The sequence below is a fragment of the Lotus japonicus genome, chromosome 2, assembly GCF_012489685.1.
Source record: "Lotus japonicus ecotype B-129 chromosome 2, LjGifu_v1.2".
In the NCBI taxonomy this organism is placed as follows: domain Eukaryota; kingdom Viridiplantae; phylum Streptophyta; class Magnoliopsida; order Fabales; family Fabaceae; genus Lotus; species Lotus japonicus.
Genome location: NC_080042.1, coordinates 52654242 through 52673825, shown reverse-complemented (window position 1 = coordinate 52673825; position 19584 = coordinate 52654242). Strand labels below are relative to the sequence as shown.

At 39.2% G+C, this 19584-nt stretch overlaps 2 protein-coding genes and 1 long non-coding RNA gene across 3 annotated transcripts; 2 read left to right on the top strand and 1 right to left on the bottom strand.

The window, feature by feature from the left end:
* Nucleotides 1–5: 5 nt before the first annotated feature.
* LOC130738303 (uncharacterized) lies at nt 6–4764 on the bottom strand. The gene is made up of 4 exons (XR_009019321.1): nt 4575–4764; nt 3897–3971; nt 3690–3807; nt 6–47 (listed from the first exon to the last, which is right to left on the bottom strand). It is a non-coding gene; the product is annotated as an uncharacterized LOC130738303 (long non-coding RNA).
* An 11318-nt stretch (nt 4765–16082) lies between these two features.
* On the top strand, nt 16083–16985 carry LOC130735451 (uncharacterized). The gene is made up of 2 exons (XM_057587434.1): nt 16083–16525; nt 16735–16985. Exons 1-2 carry the CDS (start codon nt 16200–16202, stop codon nt 16739–16741), a joined length of 333 nt encoding a protein of 110 aa, XP_057443417.1. The 5' UTR covers nt 16083–16199; the 3' UTR covers nt 16742–16985.
* Nucleotides 16800–18875, top strand: LOC130736608 (uncharacterized). The gene has a single exon (XM_057588419.1). It carries the CDS (start codon nt 16800–16802, stop codon nt 18873–18875), a length of 2076 nt encoding a protein of 691 aa, XP_057444402.1.
* The last annotated feature ends 709 nt before the right edge of the window (nt 18876–19584 follow it).

The window sequence follows — 19584 nt, the reverse complement described above, 5'->3', positions numbered from 1 at the left end:
AGCAACTTTGGTCTTCCGTCCAATTCCATCCAAAAACTTAACGGTTTCTGGAAAAAAATTAATAAGAAATTAAAAGACCCAGAATTCTATCATCTTCATTTCCTCCCCATGATTTTCATCTCCTTCTTCATGCTATACAACCAAAAAAACCCAGAAAAAAAAAACTTTAAAAATAATAAGCATGTTAATATGAAGCTCCTTCCCTCCCGCACTTGTTAATCACCACCAATCTCTCACATTCATTCGTTCACTCCACTAATAATAAACAGTAAACACGAAGCACTCACTCTCAGATCTAGCACTTTAAAAGTGTTGTATGTATTTTTTTGGGCAACCGTGCTACCACACTTTAAAAGTGCGAAATTTAATTTTGCATACTGCATGTTTAAAGTGCAGTACGAACTATTGGCTAAAAAAATAACATACACTTTTAAAATGTGCATTGGTGCATTGTGTAATTTTACATATCGCACTTTTAAAATGCGTAGCAGCGTTGGTTAAAAAAATGTAACACTTTTATATGCGGTAGGTTATTTCCACAATGCGATATGCATCTTTTCTAATATTGTGTATATGTTAACATTTTTATGCATTCGTCACAATACTTAAGTAATATTGAATTGAATACTTCATTTCTCTTAGAATAAGTTCGCGTCGATCCAAAAAAAGTTATGTTATGGAGTGTCACCACATTTGTCTTTGTTATGATCAACGTTTGTTCCTTTTTGTACTTTTGGGTTTGGACATGATTCTTTGAATGACAGTTATAAGGAGGTGACTATTTTTAACATTCGAAATTCTCGGAAAAAGTCTTACCAAAATGTGGTCAAAGTTTATGACATGGGTGGTACTCCTTTGCTCTTCTTCAAAGCCATGACTTAATTGGGAGAGCAGGGAAAGATTGAATCCTTCTCCAACAAGTATCATTCATGCCATAAACTTTCACCACATTTTACTCTGGCTCTTCTAGAATGTCGAATGTCCAAAATGGCAACCACTTATAAGTGTCAAACAAACAATCATATCCATACCCAAAAGTACAAAAAGGAACAAGTGTCGATCTTAACAAAGACAAATGTGATTAAACTCCATACCATAACTTCAAAGTTGGGTTCCACAAACGGAGGCAACAAGTGCATAACAGGTTCACGCAGCAATTGATCCAAGAAAATTTTAAAGGACCGATTGCTAAGGGCCTAATTAGATTCCTCTTCAAATATTAGGAACTAAAATCCTTCCAATTGATAGTCCAAGTGAGACTGTTTTCTTAGCATCTATGAACACAAGTGATGTAATCAAGGATGCAAAGCAAAAATTTAATTTATTAGATTCCATGATAAAAGAAATCAGGGAGGACAATGTAATACTAGTGACAAAGTTATTGTAGAGGATGAAAGAAAAATATATTTTCAGCATTGCTAAAGAGCACGAAGGAATTGGCACAGCCAGAGCACGACAAGTTGTTTTATGTTTGAAAAAAACAACTCTGAAATTTTAATAAGAAAAAAAAAGATAAAAAAAACTGGTAAGATGCACTTGGCGTGCATGGAAATTCTCGTGCCTCATAGCATTATTCATATATTTTAGTCCCCTTCTGCAGCCTATTGCCTTCATTTAATCCTTATGCATATTTGGCAAGGTCCAATATTTTATAATACCATTGCAAATGCCAAAAACAATCACAAACATCATATATGCACATGGCTCCTAAACTTATATAGCAAGTATTCCAAATGAGGGGCTAGACCAGCGAACACAAGGTTTGCAACTGCTTTTCTAACCCAACAATTGTAATGCAATAAAAGAAAAGTTCTCCGGTCTATGTTTGCTTTAGAGAAATTTTATACTAGTAATTACGCTAGCAAAAATGAGCCTAAGGAAATTGATGAACATAGTTTTATCAAATGTTAAATTTGAAAATCCATCTAATATTGTGTGAGTGTGAAAATTCAAGAATGAAAGGTCGAGGTAAAAGGCGTGAAAGATAATTGATACTCATTGGAAATTGCAATTACATAGTTCTCTTCATGTTATTGCTTATTTTCTCAATCCTAAGTAGCTTCATTTTTTGACTTTTATTGTAGTTATTTATTTAAGAGATCAAGTGAAGTTGTTTTTCTTACTTATTCCTTATTTTATTAGATTCCATTATGACAAAAACACCATTCAAAATAGTAACACTTTATATGGTTTATATGAATGGTTTTGGATAAAAGGAATAAATACAAAAAACAGCTTCACTTGATCTCCAAAAGAAATATTAACAAAAATTACTAACTTAGGATTGAAAAAGTAAGCAGCAACAAGAAGAGATCTATATAATTCCAAATCCAATCAAAAGTCAATTATCTTCCAACCCATCTTATCCCCCGATTGTTTTTCCTTGAAATTTTAAGCTATTTCTATAGTTGTATTCATAGCTTCATAGATATATGGCATGGATGGTTTTGACTCTCCATCAGTCCATCAACACGCCTCGGAACCTTCAAGAGTAGAGTCTCGCCATTTTAAGCAGTGGTGGATGGATTTTCAAAATCTAGCATCCGATAAAACTATGTTCATAACTTCCTTAGGCTCATTTTTGCTAGCAGAATCCTCTAAAGAAAACATAGACTGAAAACATTCTTTTGTTGCATTATACATAGTAGGGTAACAAAAGCACTTGCAAACCTTATGATTGCAGGTCAAGCTAATTCCCTTCCTTTGGCATTATATACAAGTTTAGGACTCACGTGTGCCTATAAATGAAGGTTATGACTTTTATTGAATTTGCAATGGTATTATAAAATACTAGAACTTACCTAATATCCTCAATCAAATCAAGGCCCTGAACAAGGAAACCAAAATTTTTTTTTCCTCTTGCACCACAGCACCTGGATGGTGCTCTCATACGAAAATGATAAAATATAGAGGATAGGAAATTGAAATTACAAAATAATTATACAAGACTCAGTCCTCTTCATCTAACTTGACTAATTTTCTGAATGTTTTCCTATTAAGTGACGAGTGCTATATATACAACTTCCTAGAGAAGTTTATCTTGAATTTAAACTTAAATACTCACTAATAACTACTACTTCTAATACCTGTCTGCTTCCAACTACTCCTAACCTCCTGGCTCCTACCACATTTGAATTCAGTAGCTAATTAATTAAGTGTATCTATCAGTACCTTTGTCATCTAACATCTTTGGAAACATCTCTAAAACTTCACGAGGAACTAAATACAAGCACTAACATTATGCTTAACTTGAAGTTCGATTCTAAGAAGTAAGACAAGCAAAGTTAAAAAAAGTTACTACTTTGTGTCATAAGTAGTCATTGGCTCTTATATTCCTCAAATTAAGGTCAGATATAAAGTCAAACGAAAAGGCTTAAAGGATATACAAAACTAAAGCAAACGCTCCAAAAACTAGTCTCCTAAAGTTCCTATAAGTAAGTAGAGTTCAAGATGTAGCACCCTCCAAAAATCATCTTGCCCAGTACCTAAGCGTATTTTCACGTTTACACCTATGATTATGGCTCCAACGAAATATTGTTGTATGTGTTAGACGATTACCAGGTTTCACTTAAAAGCCTAACCCTATCTAGTTAGCAGGGCTTTCTCATGAATTAGACAGAGAGAGAGAGAGAGAGAGAGAGAGAAAGAATGAATGAGAGGAGAGGAAATGGGAGGAAGAGAATAATTACATTTCTTGAGATAAAAATGACATTTTCCTTGCTTTGCTACTTCTTTCTTTTGCTTCTTGTGCCTAGCCAATATCTATGCATCAATATTTTTTGCTGAACCAGATCTTAACTGTTTGTCCTGAAAAGAAATGTAAATGTGATCAAGTAAACTATTAAATGTCAGACTACTCGAAGTATAAGACAAACTTCTAAAAGATTTGTACTTACAACCCATGATATATGCTCTTCTATTTCATTTGTGCGCTTTGGATCTCTATATTTTTTCAAATCCTTCTTAAGAGCCTGTTATGCCCATAAGATGTCATAAGGGGAAAGCCATAGAAAAATCTACAGACAACATTCTACAACTACAATCTAGAAGACTAGTTTATATTCAATACGGGGTTTCTGAAAAATCCAAGATACAGATAAGTTAGTGTTTATATTCTTAAAACCAGCAGCATGCGCGTTACTGCACAAATTGAATCTGAAACATTGGCAAAACAATAACACGAGACTGGTGTGTGATGAAGAGAAGAAAACTTCATTACTGTGTGTACACTTTTGGTACCAAAAAATTCAATAGGTAAAGTCCATTCTTTTTTTTTTTTCTGGGTTCTGAGAATTGGGTCTTCTCTTTTTAGAATTAATGCAATTTCAGAACTAATTCAAGCTGAAAAGTGAAAACTAATGCAGATGCCACCCCTTGAAAACTAGTTTCTATAAAAGATTAAAACTTAGGAAATTCCCTTTGAAAAAACAATGAAAACCAAAATGCAATTAGAATGAAAAATCTAAACCATAAAGTCACAAACTAGAATCAGAAAGCACAAGCTGTGAAGAATGGAACAAAACAAACTTGAAGGAGAAAAACAATACATAGTAACCAAGGCAGAGGAGTCGCACCAGAGCTGCTGCTGCTATGAAGGTCACACCGCTGTGCGAGGGTTTTGACATCGACGCGAGAGACAATGGGCTGCTGCGGAACGAGGGTTTGACAAAAAAGAAACTATTGGTCATGACTCATGACTTCCAAAGGTAAAGCTAAAAAGAAAACCAAAGTCTAATCTGGCCTATTATCAGTTATGGGTTTGAGCCTCATCTTTCTTTGTGAAAATCAGTTACGGTTTCATAGTCTATTTAAAAGCATGCTATAACAACAAATTGATAGACAATTACTATATTAAAGTATTAATATCATCTAAGTTAAAGTAAATAAATCGTTAATCCATTGCAAAAGAGGCTTTTACGGTTTAATCAGCATATTTTATTCATATGGTCTAACAAGTTCAAACAAAGTAAAGTGCAAAATAACGTTTGTTGTTTGTTAGGGAAACTTGTCTAAAAATATTACTCCCTCTGTTCCATAAATATTATTGTTTTAGGCACTCTTTCAATATTTCAAAATGATTGTTGTTTTAAAAAGTCAATGCATTTTTTGCTAATTTTTTACACCTATACCCTTATTTAATATTTTTTCTGTTACTTATCACATTTCATATCAACCAACTACAATTCTTCTCTATTAAGTATTAACTACATTTTTCTCTATCCAAGTAGTAATAATTACTAGTTGCACATGGTACTAGTAAAATTAAATAAGGGTACTATTGTAACATTATACTATCAATAATTGTTATTTTACTTTTTGTACTAGTACAACCTTAAATAACAATCTTTGGGTAATTGAGCGAGTACAAGGAATAATCCCCGCACATAGAAGTGCGATACAAATGATAAATTATGCACTTTAAAGTGCAAAACATGTTTTTAAAGCCACATACACAAATGTAAAATTATTTCGCACTTTAGTGAGTAGACAATTTAAAGTTTATACACTCTAGTTATGATTAGTAGTAAAATATCACACCCGTGCGGAAAAAGCTTAAAGGTTGGAAGGAGCAAACTCTATCTAGAGCAGGCAAGGAATTTCTACTAAAGTCTATGGCTCGGGCGATCCCCACGTATGTGATGAATTGTTTCAAACTTTCGAGTGGTGTATGCCGGAAAATGTAGTCTATGTGTGCAAGTCTTGGTGGGGGCAACGGGACAATGAGCGGAAGATCCATTGGAGTAGTTAGAAAAAATTGTGCAAGCCAAAGTCTCATAGTGGACTAGGCTTTTGAGATTTAGAGGATTTTAACACGACATTTTTGGGCACTCAATTTTGGAAACTTCTACCCAATTCGGGTTCTTTGTTGGCCTATTTGTGGAAAGCGAAATATTTTCCTCGTTTTTCCTTGTTGGAGGCTTCCTTATGTCATAATCTGAGCTATACTTGGTAGAGTGTGTAGAAAGTCCGAGATGAGATGTTGGATGGTATAAAATGGCATGTTGGTGATGAGAGGGACATTAAAACTTGGGGAGATTCTTGGTTGCTAGGGCCTTCTACAGGGCAAACTTTATCTGACAATATGGAGTTGATCTTATGCATGATGATCCTCCTCTCAGATGGAATGGTTATATGTGCACCACCAATATGGGGTATTCTCGATGAAATGGTTATATGTGCAGCACCAATTAAAAAGTTTGGTTGCTAAGGCCAGCTCATCGATGAACTATCCTTGGAAGAATCTTTGGAAGTTACAAATTCCAAATAAGGTGAGACATTTCCTCTATCGAGCAGTCAACAACACATTTCCTTGTAGACGTAATTTGGCTCAGCGTGGTGAAGGTATGAAAAACACTAGAAAGGGGGAGGGTTTGAATAGGGTTTTACGTTTAAAAACTTTCCCTTTAAGATTTTAGCAAATCTTCTCGGTAACAAGAACACAAAGTGCAAGAGATGAAGAGATGAGAAAAGCACACAAGTGTTTTATCCTGGTTCACTTGATAAATCCATCAAGCTAATCCAGTCCACCCGTTAAGGTGATTTCTTCCTTCGTAGAATGAAGGTAATCCACTAATCAAAGATTGTTACAAACTGCCCTAGCACACCTTGCTCAGTGACTAACAAATCTATGAACTAGAAACACTAAGACATACAAGTCTTAGTCTTCTCAAGAATCCCGACCTCACTGGTCTCTCAAGGAAATACGAACAAAGTTTGTAGAAGGTTTGGGCTTACAAAGAATTGCTTCTAAACAAGCAGAGGTAAACACAATAAGAACAATGAAGAAATATTGCTAAGGTAGTTTGCTTCAAAGTTTTTCACTTGTATTGCTCAATAGTTTCTTTGCTAATTTCTTCTATCTTCAGCCTTTAAATACTTCAAGGTATAGGGTTTGTATCCGTTGATAGAATCCATCTGTTGGAAGGCAATTCTAGAAATTCCAGAACCTGCTGTGGATGATCATCGTAGGTAAGGCGGTCAGAATAGTACACTTGCTTTTGTACTATTGACAATGACATTGTCTTAGCCTAGTTGACTCCTGATCTTTGGCGACGCTTCCTGTTGGAACTTGTGAAGCAATATGATCAGAGTCAGCAGGAAGCTTGGATCCTCTATCCTTCAGAACTTCTGCTTCTGGACCATTCATTATGAACTTCTGGTCTTCAGAATTGGAAGTACTTTGGTCTTGAGAGCCAGCTTACTGATGACCCTATTTTAGTAGTGTTTTAAGGGTCATTTATTTGTTTGTTTTGAGTCTTTTTGTTGAGTCTCATGTAGTGTTTCATGCATCATCATGCATTTTTATCTTTTCTTGAGTCTTTACTTTGTTTTGGTAATTTTGTAGTTTTATAGGGACTTTTCTTGCATTTTAAGTAAGTTTAGGACTTGCATGGTTTTGTTGTGTTAAATGAAGGACCTCTTGTGCTAATGAGCTCTTTGAGCTTCTAGATTCTTGCTTGACTTGTTGGTTAGGTTTGGAGAGCAGAAACTGAAGGTAATAGAAGGCCAAGAAGCATGGAATTGAAAGAGGACTTAAAGAGGGCTGAAGAGAAGTTACAAGAAGCTGAAAAGTTCATTCCAGCGAGGCTTGAGCGCCTAGGCGCTGGGAATTGGCGCCTAGGCGCTAGTGCAATTTTCAGAGGGCTTTTGAATTGGCGCCCAGGCGTTGGTGAATTGGCGCCTAGGCGCCAATTAGCTCCAGAGAGCATGTTTGGGATGCAATTGGCGCTCAGGCGCTCTGAATTGGCGCCTGAGCGCCCAGACTCGTATTTTTTGCCTATAAATATGGCTTAGGCCAATTTCTTTGGGGGACTTAGACATTTTACTCATTTTGGATCAAGTTTGAGAGCTGGGGAGAATTTTGGGGCTGTAGGAAGGCTTCCAACTTGTATTTTTCTCAGGTTTTCATTACATTTTCTGCATGAATTCACTAGCCATGAGTGGCTAGTTTCCTTTTTTGCTTTGGGTTAAGAGATTCTATGAAGTTTTAGTTTGCTAAATCCTATCTCTATGCATGAGTTCTTGATTTAATCTTGTATTTCAATTCCTTTATGCATGTTTAGCTTTGGTGCACCTTTGCTATAGGCTAGATTATAATCAAATGGAAGTTTGTTATGATTTAAGGACATGAATTGAAATAGATCCTTCTATACTTGCTTCTAGGCATAGAGTGAGGGGAGGATTTTGTTGGCCTGAATATACATGCTTATAAACCTCTTATGAATGTTTAAGTACACAAGGAATTGGGCTTAACTTTCAGTTTGAGAGAATTACTTTTGTGAGGAATCAACCAGTAAGTACATAGGCTATAGCAATAAGAGATAAATCAAGGTGTCACATGCATAGGATAGGTGGACTAAAGTGGATTAGATGATCAACAACCCAAGGCAATTTTCTATCAATTGTTATTTACAACATTATCAACATTGCTCTTTTGCAAAACTTTTGTCACAAACAACCAAAACCAATTTCTGAATTTTATTGCTTTAGAAACTTGCAAACTTTAGGCTTAAATCAACAATTCTCACTCACAATCCTTGTGGTTCGATATTTTTAAAACCCGGAGGTATTCGTACACTTGCGAATTGACCAATACTTACTTTTGGACTTCAGAATCTTCAAGTCTTCAGCTTCTGGACCGTTCACTCAGAACTTCTGGTCTTCAGAACTTTAGCACTTGAAAACATCAGAGCCCACATCAGAGCTTTAGTCTTCAGAACATCTGAAGCGTTTACTACCGTTCAGAAGAACGTAGTGATTGCAGAAGCGTTTCATTGGTTACTCTTTGGTCTTTAACTTCTGATGTATATGCCTTTGAATCGGAATCGGAATTTGTTTGTCAAACACTCAAAAGACAAACATTAGAGTACCTTAATTGTTCATACACAATAATAAACTTGTTATCATCAAAACATAGAGTTGTACCACTTGACCAAATCTTGGTCTTACACGTGGTGTTCTGGTGCAATGACTGTTGTGTACTCTGCTAGGAGGATGTTTAGGAAACATTAGATCATTTGTTCCTATAGGGTCAATGGGTTCAAAGGTGTTGGTTTGTCTCCTTAAATCTCCTTTCATCAGAGTTGTTTTCTATTAGTGAATGGATTTCGGGTTTGTTATTTTCTAGTGATGATGAGATTCTGCAGATAGTTGTGATGTTCATCGGGGAAATTTGGAAGCAAAGAAACAACATCATGTTTATTGGAGTTGTTGCACATGTGTGGAAGACGATAAATATGGCTCAAGGTATTCTGCGGGACTGGATGGAGGCTAGGAAGCGGAGGATTGCTGAAAATTAGCATCGATGCGGGATGGTCTGGGGCATGAGGTCAAGGTCTGGGGTTGGTGATTCGGGACCATGATGGGGAGTGTATTTATGCCGTAGCAAAGTATATCTCCTCCCGAGCGGACCCTTCAATCGCGGAAGCCATGGTTGTTTGTTGGGATCTTGATGAAGCTCTACAACTCGAGCTGGATACAATGGTAGTCAAGTAAGACTCGAAGGAGGTACAGTCATGCTTTTGGAATAAGAAGCAAAGCTCTTTGCTGGAACCTATAATTCAGGATTGTAGGCAGGCTACACATTTTAATTATCTTAGTCTAGTTCATGGTAAAAGGGAGGGCAATAAGGTAGCACATTTGTTAGTAGCTTTATCTTTTGGGCACCCTAACATGTGTTGGTGGGAGAATTTTCCTTCACTTGTTAGTTCAGCTCTTCTTATGGATGTATTTTCCTTGGTTTTGAATTGAATAGACGTACTTTCCATAAAACAATATTACACCCGTACTTTAAAAGTGAAAATTTACTTTTTGACAAAGTTTTCGCACACAAACCAAAGTGCAAAAATATTGTTTTGGAAAAGTAGTTTCGCACATTAGTTAGCGAAATACAAAAATATGCAAAGGTGTTTTGGAAATGGGATGACGTAAAAATGGATGAGTATGATATTTAAATCAACAACTACAACTCTATCCAGCAGACAACAATATTTTTTAAAAGAATAATACTTAGAATATCTTTTTGTATAATTTTAAGTAGGTAAATTCTGTGGTACCTTGAATTATTTTGGGGTTCGGTACCTGCATTAAGTAATTCAATAGATTATTATCATGTTATTTAAGGTAAATAACTAAATATTACTTTTTTCAGATTTCTCATGTCCTCTTCTGCTAGGGTTTTTGATAACCATGCCCCAGCAGCGCCGCCAGCGAAGAAGATCACTCGGTCGAAGAATGATCGGAGGTCATCACACGAGGTAGGTGAGGTTGGAGAAGATGAAGGTGATGGGGAGGAAGAGGTTGCAACTCGACGGAAGGGATAGATTTTGCTAGAGCAGCACACTCTCTTCGTCGACTGTATCTCTGATTTGGTGGGTTGTTCTCACATCAAGGAGCTTTTCGCCCAATTTGGGAGGGTTAGAAAGGTCTTCGTGCAATGATTTCGAAAGGTGGGCAGGATATACAGGTTTGAGTTTGTTCATTTTCAGTCGAGGTATCTTGCTGAGGCAACGATGACTCGTCTCAATGGAACTAGAGTTGGCGGAGCCCATCTATCGGTGACAGAAGCAAGGTTTCCCTTGGTGAGAGGTTCCTCTTCTCAGGTTAACGATCTGGAAGCTTTGCCCTCTAATTAGAAAAGGATTCCTTTGGGTTTACAGAACAAGGATGATAAAGCAGATGGGTTTTTCTCCCTTCACTTTCGTGGCGCGATGATGTTGCGGGCAAGGTTGGAGAGCGGCATGAGCGAGTTCTTTTTCAGGCCGAAAATTGCAGTTTTGGGGGAACCTGGATGTGCTGCGAGGAGGGCCGTAGACTACCGGATTCCGCTCTATTTCTTGAGCTTGAGTTTGGAGTGCGGTAGAAGGTGGGGGGGTGTACCAGTTAAGAGGAAGACAGACTTTCGCTTGACGTTTTGTTCCCTAAGTGTGCGTTTGGGGATCCTTGTTTGGAGTTCATGGTGCCAAAGGTTGGAAAAGCTATGGTTGGAGGTGGTGAGGTTTATGCTACTCTTGCCTCCACCTTGGGGAAAATTGGTTTTCTTTCTTCTTCTTCACGGTGGGTGGTTCAGAAGAACCTGATTGTTTCTCTGGAGAGGCTTCAGTAGTGTTGTCTTGCTAGGATCGCTTCTCCGTCTAACGGCCTTGGTTTTCGGCGGGGAGTGGGTGGTCTCTTTCTTGTGGGACAGATTTCAGGAGTGGTTTAGGCCCTTGGTGACTGAGGCTAACTCCTGCTCCTCTGTTCCAGCTGGTCCCTTTCTCCTCCCTTATGGTGTCCATGGGCGATGCCTTGTTGTTTTTCCTCATGATGGGAGAGTGTAGGCTCTTTATGTCGATGTTGGAGAACCTTCAAAGACTCATTCTCGCCGAGGACGTCCAAAGGAGCTCCTTAGTGGCTCCTCTGTTTGTGTAGAAGAGCCAGGAAGGGGGTGTTGGAGGTCAGTACCCTGTTGAGAAGGTTCCTCGCCTGAGTGGGCAACCCAGGAAAGTAAAGACCATGGTTGTTGGGGTGGAGCTTGACTTTCTCTCTGATTCAGTTTCAAGTGAAGGTGTTTTGGGTTCCTTGGTGTTAATTGCATATAATTTCGACCTATTGTTGGACATTTCGATTGGAATTTATACTGGGTTCAACCTTCGAAGTCGAAAGTGAAGGGAATCAAGGAAATTTATCAAGTGTTCAACGACTTCGACTGTAAAGTACTGTTTTTCGAGATACGGAGAGTTCCATATGAGAAGCCAGTTTGTCTTTGAAAGATGATTCACGAGGGACACGTATAGAATAGAAAGACACGTGTAGGACGAAGCTATGTTCAGAAGACACTTGTAATAGTTGTATTAATTGACCGTTAGAAGTCAGTTACATTTTAAGTCTATAAATAGCAGGTTTGTAGAAAGAATAGGGGTTCACAATCTTTACTCGAAAACTCTCAAGTGCTTACAATCGATCACAATGATTACAAGCCAAGTTAGAGTGAAAAAGTAGGGATTCGTGTAACACTTTGCATCTTATAGTTCATTATTATTATTCAGATTCAGAAAGTTCATTTATGTTTTTATCATTTAAGTCGAATTTATTCGTTTTGTTTCTAATTTGTTATTAAATTTCTTTAGTTTTGAGTGACTAAATTTAATTCATTTTCACCAAAGAACCCAAGAGGACTCGAATCCAGTCCCAGATTGATCTTTGGATTCTTTATTTGTGTTTACCAAAATTTGGTGTAAACAAATTGGCACGCCCAGTGGGACCTCTTTGTGAAAATAGTTGTTGAATTCGGTTATCATTCAAACTTACTTAACCCACGTTTATGCGTTTAAGAAGTGGAAGACTAGTAAGTATGGCGAATGGTAGATCGAGAAGTGGTAATTCCCCTCCCGCGAATACTGGACCTTCGGCAAATCAAACCGGAAATCCCGGTGCTGGAGTGAATGTTGAGGGAAATGCCTTGAACTCTGGAACGGCACAGGCAACAACGACCAATGTGGCCGAAAATGTTATACCTGTGGTGATGCAAGCGGCTACAGTGCCCTCTCCGACGACTCCAGTCGTATCACAAATGGTTGCTGGGGCATCTCGCCCTCAACCGGTGAACATGCCGGTGAATCCGCCATTTGGGATGCCTCCAGGGTTAATGGCTGGAGTAGGGACATTTCTTGCCGTATATTCAGATAACGTAATGTCAGTCGGATCCCCGAGGAATCAACACCAGGCTTCGGCCTCCAATGTTGGGGGTCGAAATAATATTTATCCTCAGGGGATGGCAGGGGCGAGTGTCAACCATTTAGGGACTTCGTTGACAAATACCTCTGTTAACGTATTGAGGCAACAAATGGATGATAGTAACCACGAAATGGTGAATATGTTGGCCCAACAAATAGGAACTGTGTTTAATCCTTTAATCCAAAACACAAATGAGTCGTATCAGCAGTTGACGAGACAAATGGGTCGAATTGCTGACGCTTTTGGAGTCCCTCGAAACGAGGTGGCGAATCCTGTGGGGGCAGCGGCGAATAATGCCGTCGAAATGAATGCGGTTCCTCAGAATGTTCCGCTTCAAGCAAATGCCGAAGTGGCGGCAGTGCAAGGTCGAAATCAATTGGATAACCTTGGTGGCCAAATGCCTCTGAACATTGAAAATCCTATCTTAATAAATCGAAATATGGATGCAGATAGGGTAGTCGAGAGAGTTAGACAAAATAACGTTGGGGGGCATCAAAATATAGCAGGCATAGTCGAACAGTTATTGAACCAACATGGATTCAATGTGGGTTATGCAAATCGACCCCATTTTGCTTCGGCTTTCTCCGAATTCGTCCTTCAAACAGAATTGCCTAGAGGATGGAAAGTCCCTAAGTTCACCAAGTTTTCGGGGGATACTGGAGAGTCGACAGTCGAACATATCGCTAGGTACCAAATAGAAGCAGGGGATATAGCAAATAATGAGAACCTGAAGATGAAATATTTTCCGAGTTCTCTGACTAAAAATGCTTTTACTTGGTTTACTACTTTGTTGCCTAATTCAATCCATAATTGGGCTCAGTTAGAGAGAGTTTTTCACGAACAGTTCTTCAGGGGTGAGTCGAAAGTCAGTCTGAAGGAATTGGCCAGCGTGAAAAGAAAATTCAAAGAAACCATAGATGATTACTTGAATAGGTTCAGACAAATGAAGTCGAAGTGCTTCACTCAGGTCCCAGAACATGAGTTAGTCGAAATGGCGGCTGGTGGCCTAGACTACTCAATTCGTAAGAAGATAGATACCCAACATCTTAGGGACATGGCTCAATTGGCTGACAGGGTCAGACAGATTGAAAATTTGAAACTCGAAAAAGAAAAATTTAATAGAGTTCCCAAGAAGGGTAAAGTCGCGTTCGTCGAAAGTTGCGAATATGAAGTCGATTATGACTCTTATCCAAGCAACTGTGATGATATCGAACAACAGGAGGTTGATGTGGCCGAATTGGTATCAGGACCTCCTTATGTTTGTAGGATGTTAAAACCCTATGAATCTAAAAATGCGGAAACAAACAAAGGTGTTGGTAAATTTCCTGTGAAAGCGTATAATTTTGATGTTACTAAATGCGACGCGATTTATGATATTCTGTTAAAAGATGGTCAAATTAAAGTATCTCCTGATCAAAAAGAAGTACCTTTCGACCAAAGGAAAGGGAAAAAGTTTTGCAAGTTTCATAATGTATTCAGTCACTGGACTAATAATTGTGTACGTTTCAGGGATCTGGTGCAAACTGCAATCAAAGAAGGACGGCTCAAGTTCGAAGAAAAGGATAAGGCTGCTATGAAGATTGATTCTGACCCAATGCAAATTGGCAACGCCAATTACGTCGAGCCAGCCGGGATAATGATGGTTGAGTTGTCTGATTTGAATCAGGTTGCTACTGGAGGAGATGATATCGAAGCTGTAGGGCCTACTCCAGGGATGGAGAAGGTCGAATTGTCTGAAGAGGGAATGGATGCCCCTTCCGTGGAAGAAGAGGTCGAAACCGCCAAGAAGGTGGTTTACCCTCGGTCGGAGGAAAGCCTGCTGGAATTCCTGCAGCGTTGCCAAAAGTCTTACTCTGAAGTGATGTTGTGCCCAAGGTGCAGTGTCGTATTTGACAAGGTGGCTGCTCAAGCTATAGAAGATGCTGAAATCAAGAAACGCCGCGCAGTAATACCGGAAAGGCCTCCTAGTTTTGGGTCCAGAGGACGAGCTGATTCTCCCTTCATAAGGGGAAGGGGATCCTTTGGGTTCGGAAGAGGGCGTGGTCGAACTTTTATGCCACCAAGTCGAGTTCCGTTCAACAAGTGGATGGCAAGGAGTCAGGCGCCTCACCCTAAGGTTAAGGTGGTCGAATTGGGAAGTGGGTCTGCCTATATGGATAATTCTCGAAATCATAAGAATTATACCTATGTCCCAAGGTCGTATCTAGGTCGAAACCCAATGACAAAAACTCAGTGGAGGCGTCACCAGAGGGAGAAAGCCTTCGAGGCAGGCCAATCCAGTTCTGAGAGGCCAGTCAAGTACCAACTTTTGGGCCAAAGTGGTGGGGCTCCTATGGTTCCTATTCAGGTGATTAAGCAGAGTATGAAGAATGCTGGGAATTGGGTGACTACTAACCAGGCAAAAGGGAAAGAGAAACAGTCTGAAGATGTCGAAATGAAGGACAACTTTGAAATGTTGGAGTCTGAGTTTGAGTCCATGTGCAGCTTAGTCTCGATCCTTCCAGAAGAGTTCGATGTGAAAACTGAAATCACTGATGATGAAGAGGATTACTACGTCGAGGAGGATGATGACAATCCACTGTGCTATTATGTGATGACTAAAGGAGGAATCGAAGATGATTGTGCCGTTTTCAAGAAACCAGATATGGAGATGAAGAAGCATTTGAAACCGCTTTTTGTGTGGGCCCGCATTGAAGGAGTAGGCGTCAATAAAGTCTTGGTTGATGGCGGGGCCGCCATAAATTTGATGCCAAAGTTTCTGCTTAAGAAGATTGGGAAATCTGTCGAGGATTTGCAACCTCATAACATGATGTTGACTGATTACGAGGGAAAAACTTCTAAGTCTTTGGGAATGTTATTGGTGGACACCACAATTGGTACTGTTTCTCGACCTACTCTGTTCGTGGTAGTGCCATCGAAAGCAAACTACAATCTGTTGCTAGGACGAGAATGGATTCATGGGGTAGGGGCTGTGCCGTCCTCCCTTCATCAAAAGCTGTCAATTTGGAGGCCAGATGAGGTGGTCGAAAATGTTGATGCTGACCATAGTTACTACAAAGCTGAAGTGGAGTTTGTTGACCGAAAGAATTTCGAGAAGCGGATGGCAAACATCGCTCCGTATGAATCAGAAGGAAAAGAACACATGGAAGGTTCCACTAGTTCTGCAATGAATCTTCACCCGGAGTACGGATTTCTTTGGAATAAAAACTTTCGTGCTCGGAATGCCACTGGAGAGTGGCAAATCGTCGAATTAGATGATTGAGTCGAGCGTAGCTCGAATATCGGCCTATGCGGCCGAGATAAGAATAAAGACGGCCTTGGAGGCCGAACAATATATAGGAACGGCAAAGGAAGCTGAATATGAAGAAATTTGCAAACCGGAGGAGTGCCTAGACTTGGATCATTTTAATGAAGACAGATCAGAGCCGGTTCTTGATTGTATATATGATGATGAACCCCTTGGATTCGAGCAATCTTTAGATCCCATGTTAAAAATGCAGGCTCAGGATCCTTTGGAGGAGGTTGATTTAGGAGATGGGACCAAGAAAAGGCCGACGTATGTAAGTTCGTTGATCGATTTGGGTTTTAAGAATTGGATTGTTAGTTTGTTGCAGGAATACAAAGATTGCTTCGCATGGGATTATGACGAAATGCCGGGTTTAAGCCGGGAGTTAGTGGAGTTGAAGTTACCAATTCGGCTTGGTAGGAAACCAGTGAAGCAAGCCCCAAGGAGATTCGCCCCGGAGGTGTTCTCAAAGATAAAAGAGGAAGTGGAGCGCTTACTTGGAGCAAAGTTCATACGAACAGCCAGGTATGTCGATTGGTTAGCTAATGTAGTTCCTGTACTTAAGAAAAATGGTAAAATGAGGGTTTGCATAGATTATAGAGATTTAAATTCGGCTACGCCGAAAGATGAATATCCCATGCCTGTGGCCGAAATGATGGTAGATTCTGCCGCAGGAAATGAATATTTAAGTTTACTGGATGGATATTCGGGGTATAACCAAATTTACATTGCAGAGGATGATGTGTCGAAGACTGCATTTCGGTGTCCAGGGGCACTAGGAACATATGAATGGGTGGTGATGCCGTTCGGTCTTAAAAATGCCGGTGCAACTTATCAGAGGGTAATGAACACTATCTTTCATGAATATATTGAGAAATTTATGCAAGTGTATATCGATGATATTGTAGTAAAGTCGAAATCTCAGGATGTTCATATCGAACATCTTAAGTTGTCATTTGAAAAAATGAGAAAGTACGGCTTGAAAATGAACCCACTCAAGTGTGCCTTTGGTGTAATTTCAGAGCAATTTCTGGGATTCATTGTTCATAAGAAGGGCATTGAAATCGACCAGAACAAGGCGAAAGCAATCTTCGATACTCAACCACCGTCGAATAAAAAACAGTTACAATCTTTGTTGGGCAAAGTCAATTTCTTGAGAAGGTTTATCGTGGATCTAAGCGGGAAAACCAAGGTATTCTCCACATTGCTTCGACTCAAGAAAGAACAAGAGTTTCAATGGATGGAAGAACATCAGAAGGCGTTTGAGGAAATAAAAGCCAGCTTAACAACGGCACCCGTCATGGCTCCTCTCATTCGTGGAAAACCAATGAAACTCTACATTTCAGCATCAGAGGAAACTATTGGCAGTGTGTTGGCTCAAGATGATGAAGATGGAATCGAAAGGGCTATATATTATTTGAGCCGAATCCTTAATGATGCCGAAACTAGATATAGTTTAGTAGAAAAATTGTGTTTATGTTTGTATTTTTCATGTACTAAACTTAAGTACTATATTAAACCTATTGATGTAACTGTTATTTCCCATTATGATATAATAAAGCATATGCTGTTCAAGCCCATTCTTCATAGTCGAATTGGAAAGTGGGCGTTGGCCCTTACTGAGTTTTCTTTAAGTTATCAACATTTAAGGGCTATGAAAGGCCAAGTAATAGCTGATTTTTTGGTTGATCATAGTGGGTCGAAAGAACAGGAGACGGTGGTGACGTTGAAACCTTGGGAAATGTATTTCGATGGTTCGAGGCATAAGAAGGGGACCGGGATAGGTATCTTGATAATTTCACCCCAAGGAATCCCGACAAAAATTAAGTTGGGCATCGAAGGTGAGTGTTCGAATAATGAGGCGGAGTATGAAGCTTTATTGATAGGGCTCGAAACGGCTCTAAACTTGGGGGCTAGAGAGCTCTTAATTCGTGGAGATTCAGAGTTGGTTATTAAGCAACTAACTGGTGAATACCAATGCGTTAGTGAGAATTTAATGAAATATCATTCGAAAGCAGTTAAAATGTTAAGAAGTTTTGATGAGGTCGAATTATGTCATATCCCTAGGATCGAGAATGCTGAAGCGAATGTTTTGGCACAAATTGCGTCAGGATACCGGCTACCTCGGAAAAAGTTTAAAGAGCTAGTAAAGGTCAAAAGAAAGTTTATTCCTAGTTTTAAGGAAAGGAAAGTGGAGTTCGAGCAGGAGGTATTGGTCATTAGTAATTTGGATGATAGTGATTGGAGGAAACCTGTTGTGAAATACTTGCAAAACCCAAATGCACCAACAGATCGAAGAACAAAGTATCGAGCTCTAAGTTACTTGATTTTGGATGACGAATTGTTTAAAAAAGGGGTGAATGAAGTTTTACTAAAGTGCCTAAGTGAAGAAGAAGCGTTTCGAGCAGTCAAGGCCGTTCATGATGGTATGTGTGGGGCGCATCAGGCTGGCCATAAGATGAAGTGGACATTGTTTCGACAAGGAGTATATTGGCCAAATATGTTAAAAGATTGCATTGAATATGCCAAATCTTGCGCCGAATGTCAGAAGCATGCTGGCATCCAACATGTACCGGCAAGTGAGTTACATTCGATCGTGAAACCCTGGCCATTTAGGGGGTGGGCGTTGGATTTGATAGGTCAAATACATCCTTCTTCGTCTAAACAACATGACTATATAATAGTGGCTATCGATTATTTCACTAAATGGGTCGAGGCCATTCCGCTGAGAGGTGTCGACCAAGATACGGTTATTAGTTTTATTCAAGAACACATAGTATTTAGATATGGGATCCCTGAGACGTTAACTACTGACCAAGGGTCAGTATTTACTGGAAGGAAAAAATGGCTCAGTTTGCTGAGGATTTTGGAATAAAACTGTTAACTTCAACGCCATATTATGCTCAGGCGAATGGACAAGTCGAAGCAGCTAATAAAGTTTTAATTAACTTGGTTAAGAAACACATTAGTCAAAAGCCGAGAAGGTGGCATGAAACTTTGAGTCAAGTTTTATGGGCTTATCGAAATTCGCCCAAAGAAGCCACTGGAGTAACTCCTTTTCGACTTACGTACGGGCATGAGTCAGTTTTACCGATCGAAATATGCTTACAGTCCGTTAGAATTCAAAGGCAATTCGAGATTCCGTGTGATGATTATTGGAATATGATGTATGACGAGTTAATTGAATTGGACGAGGAAAGATTAAATGCTTTAGAAGTTATGATTCGACAAAAAGAACGAATTACTAAAAGTTATAATAAAAAGTCAAGTCTAAGGCATTTAGCGTTGGAGACTTAGTTTGGAAAGTGATCCTTCCAATGGACAAAAAAGATCGAGCATACGGAAAATGGGCCCCTAAATGGGAAGGGCCATTTAAAGTGATCAAGTGTTATTCAAACAACGCGTATTCGATTGAGGAAATTGGAACGATTGCTCGAATATTGACGATAAATGGAAAATACTTAAAAAGGTTTAAGCCAGCGATTCATGAGATAAAAATCGATATAGAAATGTAGTGCATAAGCTGAAAATAAATATGGCGAAAACGCCATTAGAGAGTACATAGGGAAATAAAGTGGCACAGG

Coding starts and splice junctions, on each gene's coding strand:
- LOC130736608 (XM_057588419.1), top strand. CDS start 16,800: ATGCCGTTCGGTCTTAAAAATGCCGGTGCAACTTATCAGAGGGTAATG.
- LOC130735451 (XM_057587434.1), top strand. CDS start 16,200: ATGTTAAAAATGCAGGCTCAGGATCCTTTGGAGGAGGTTGATTTAGGA.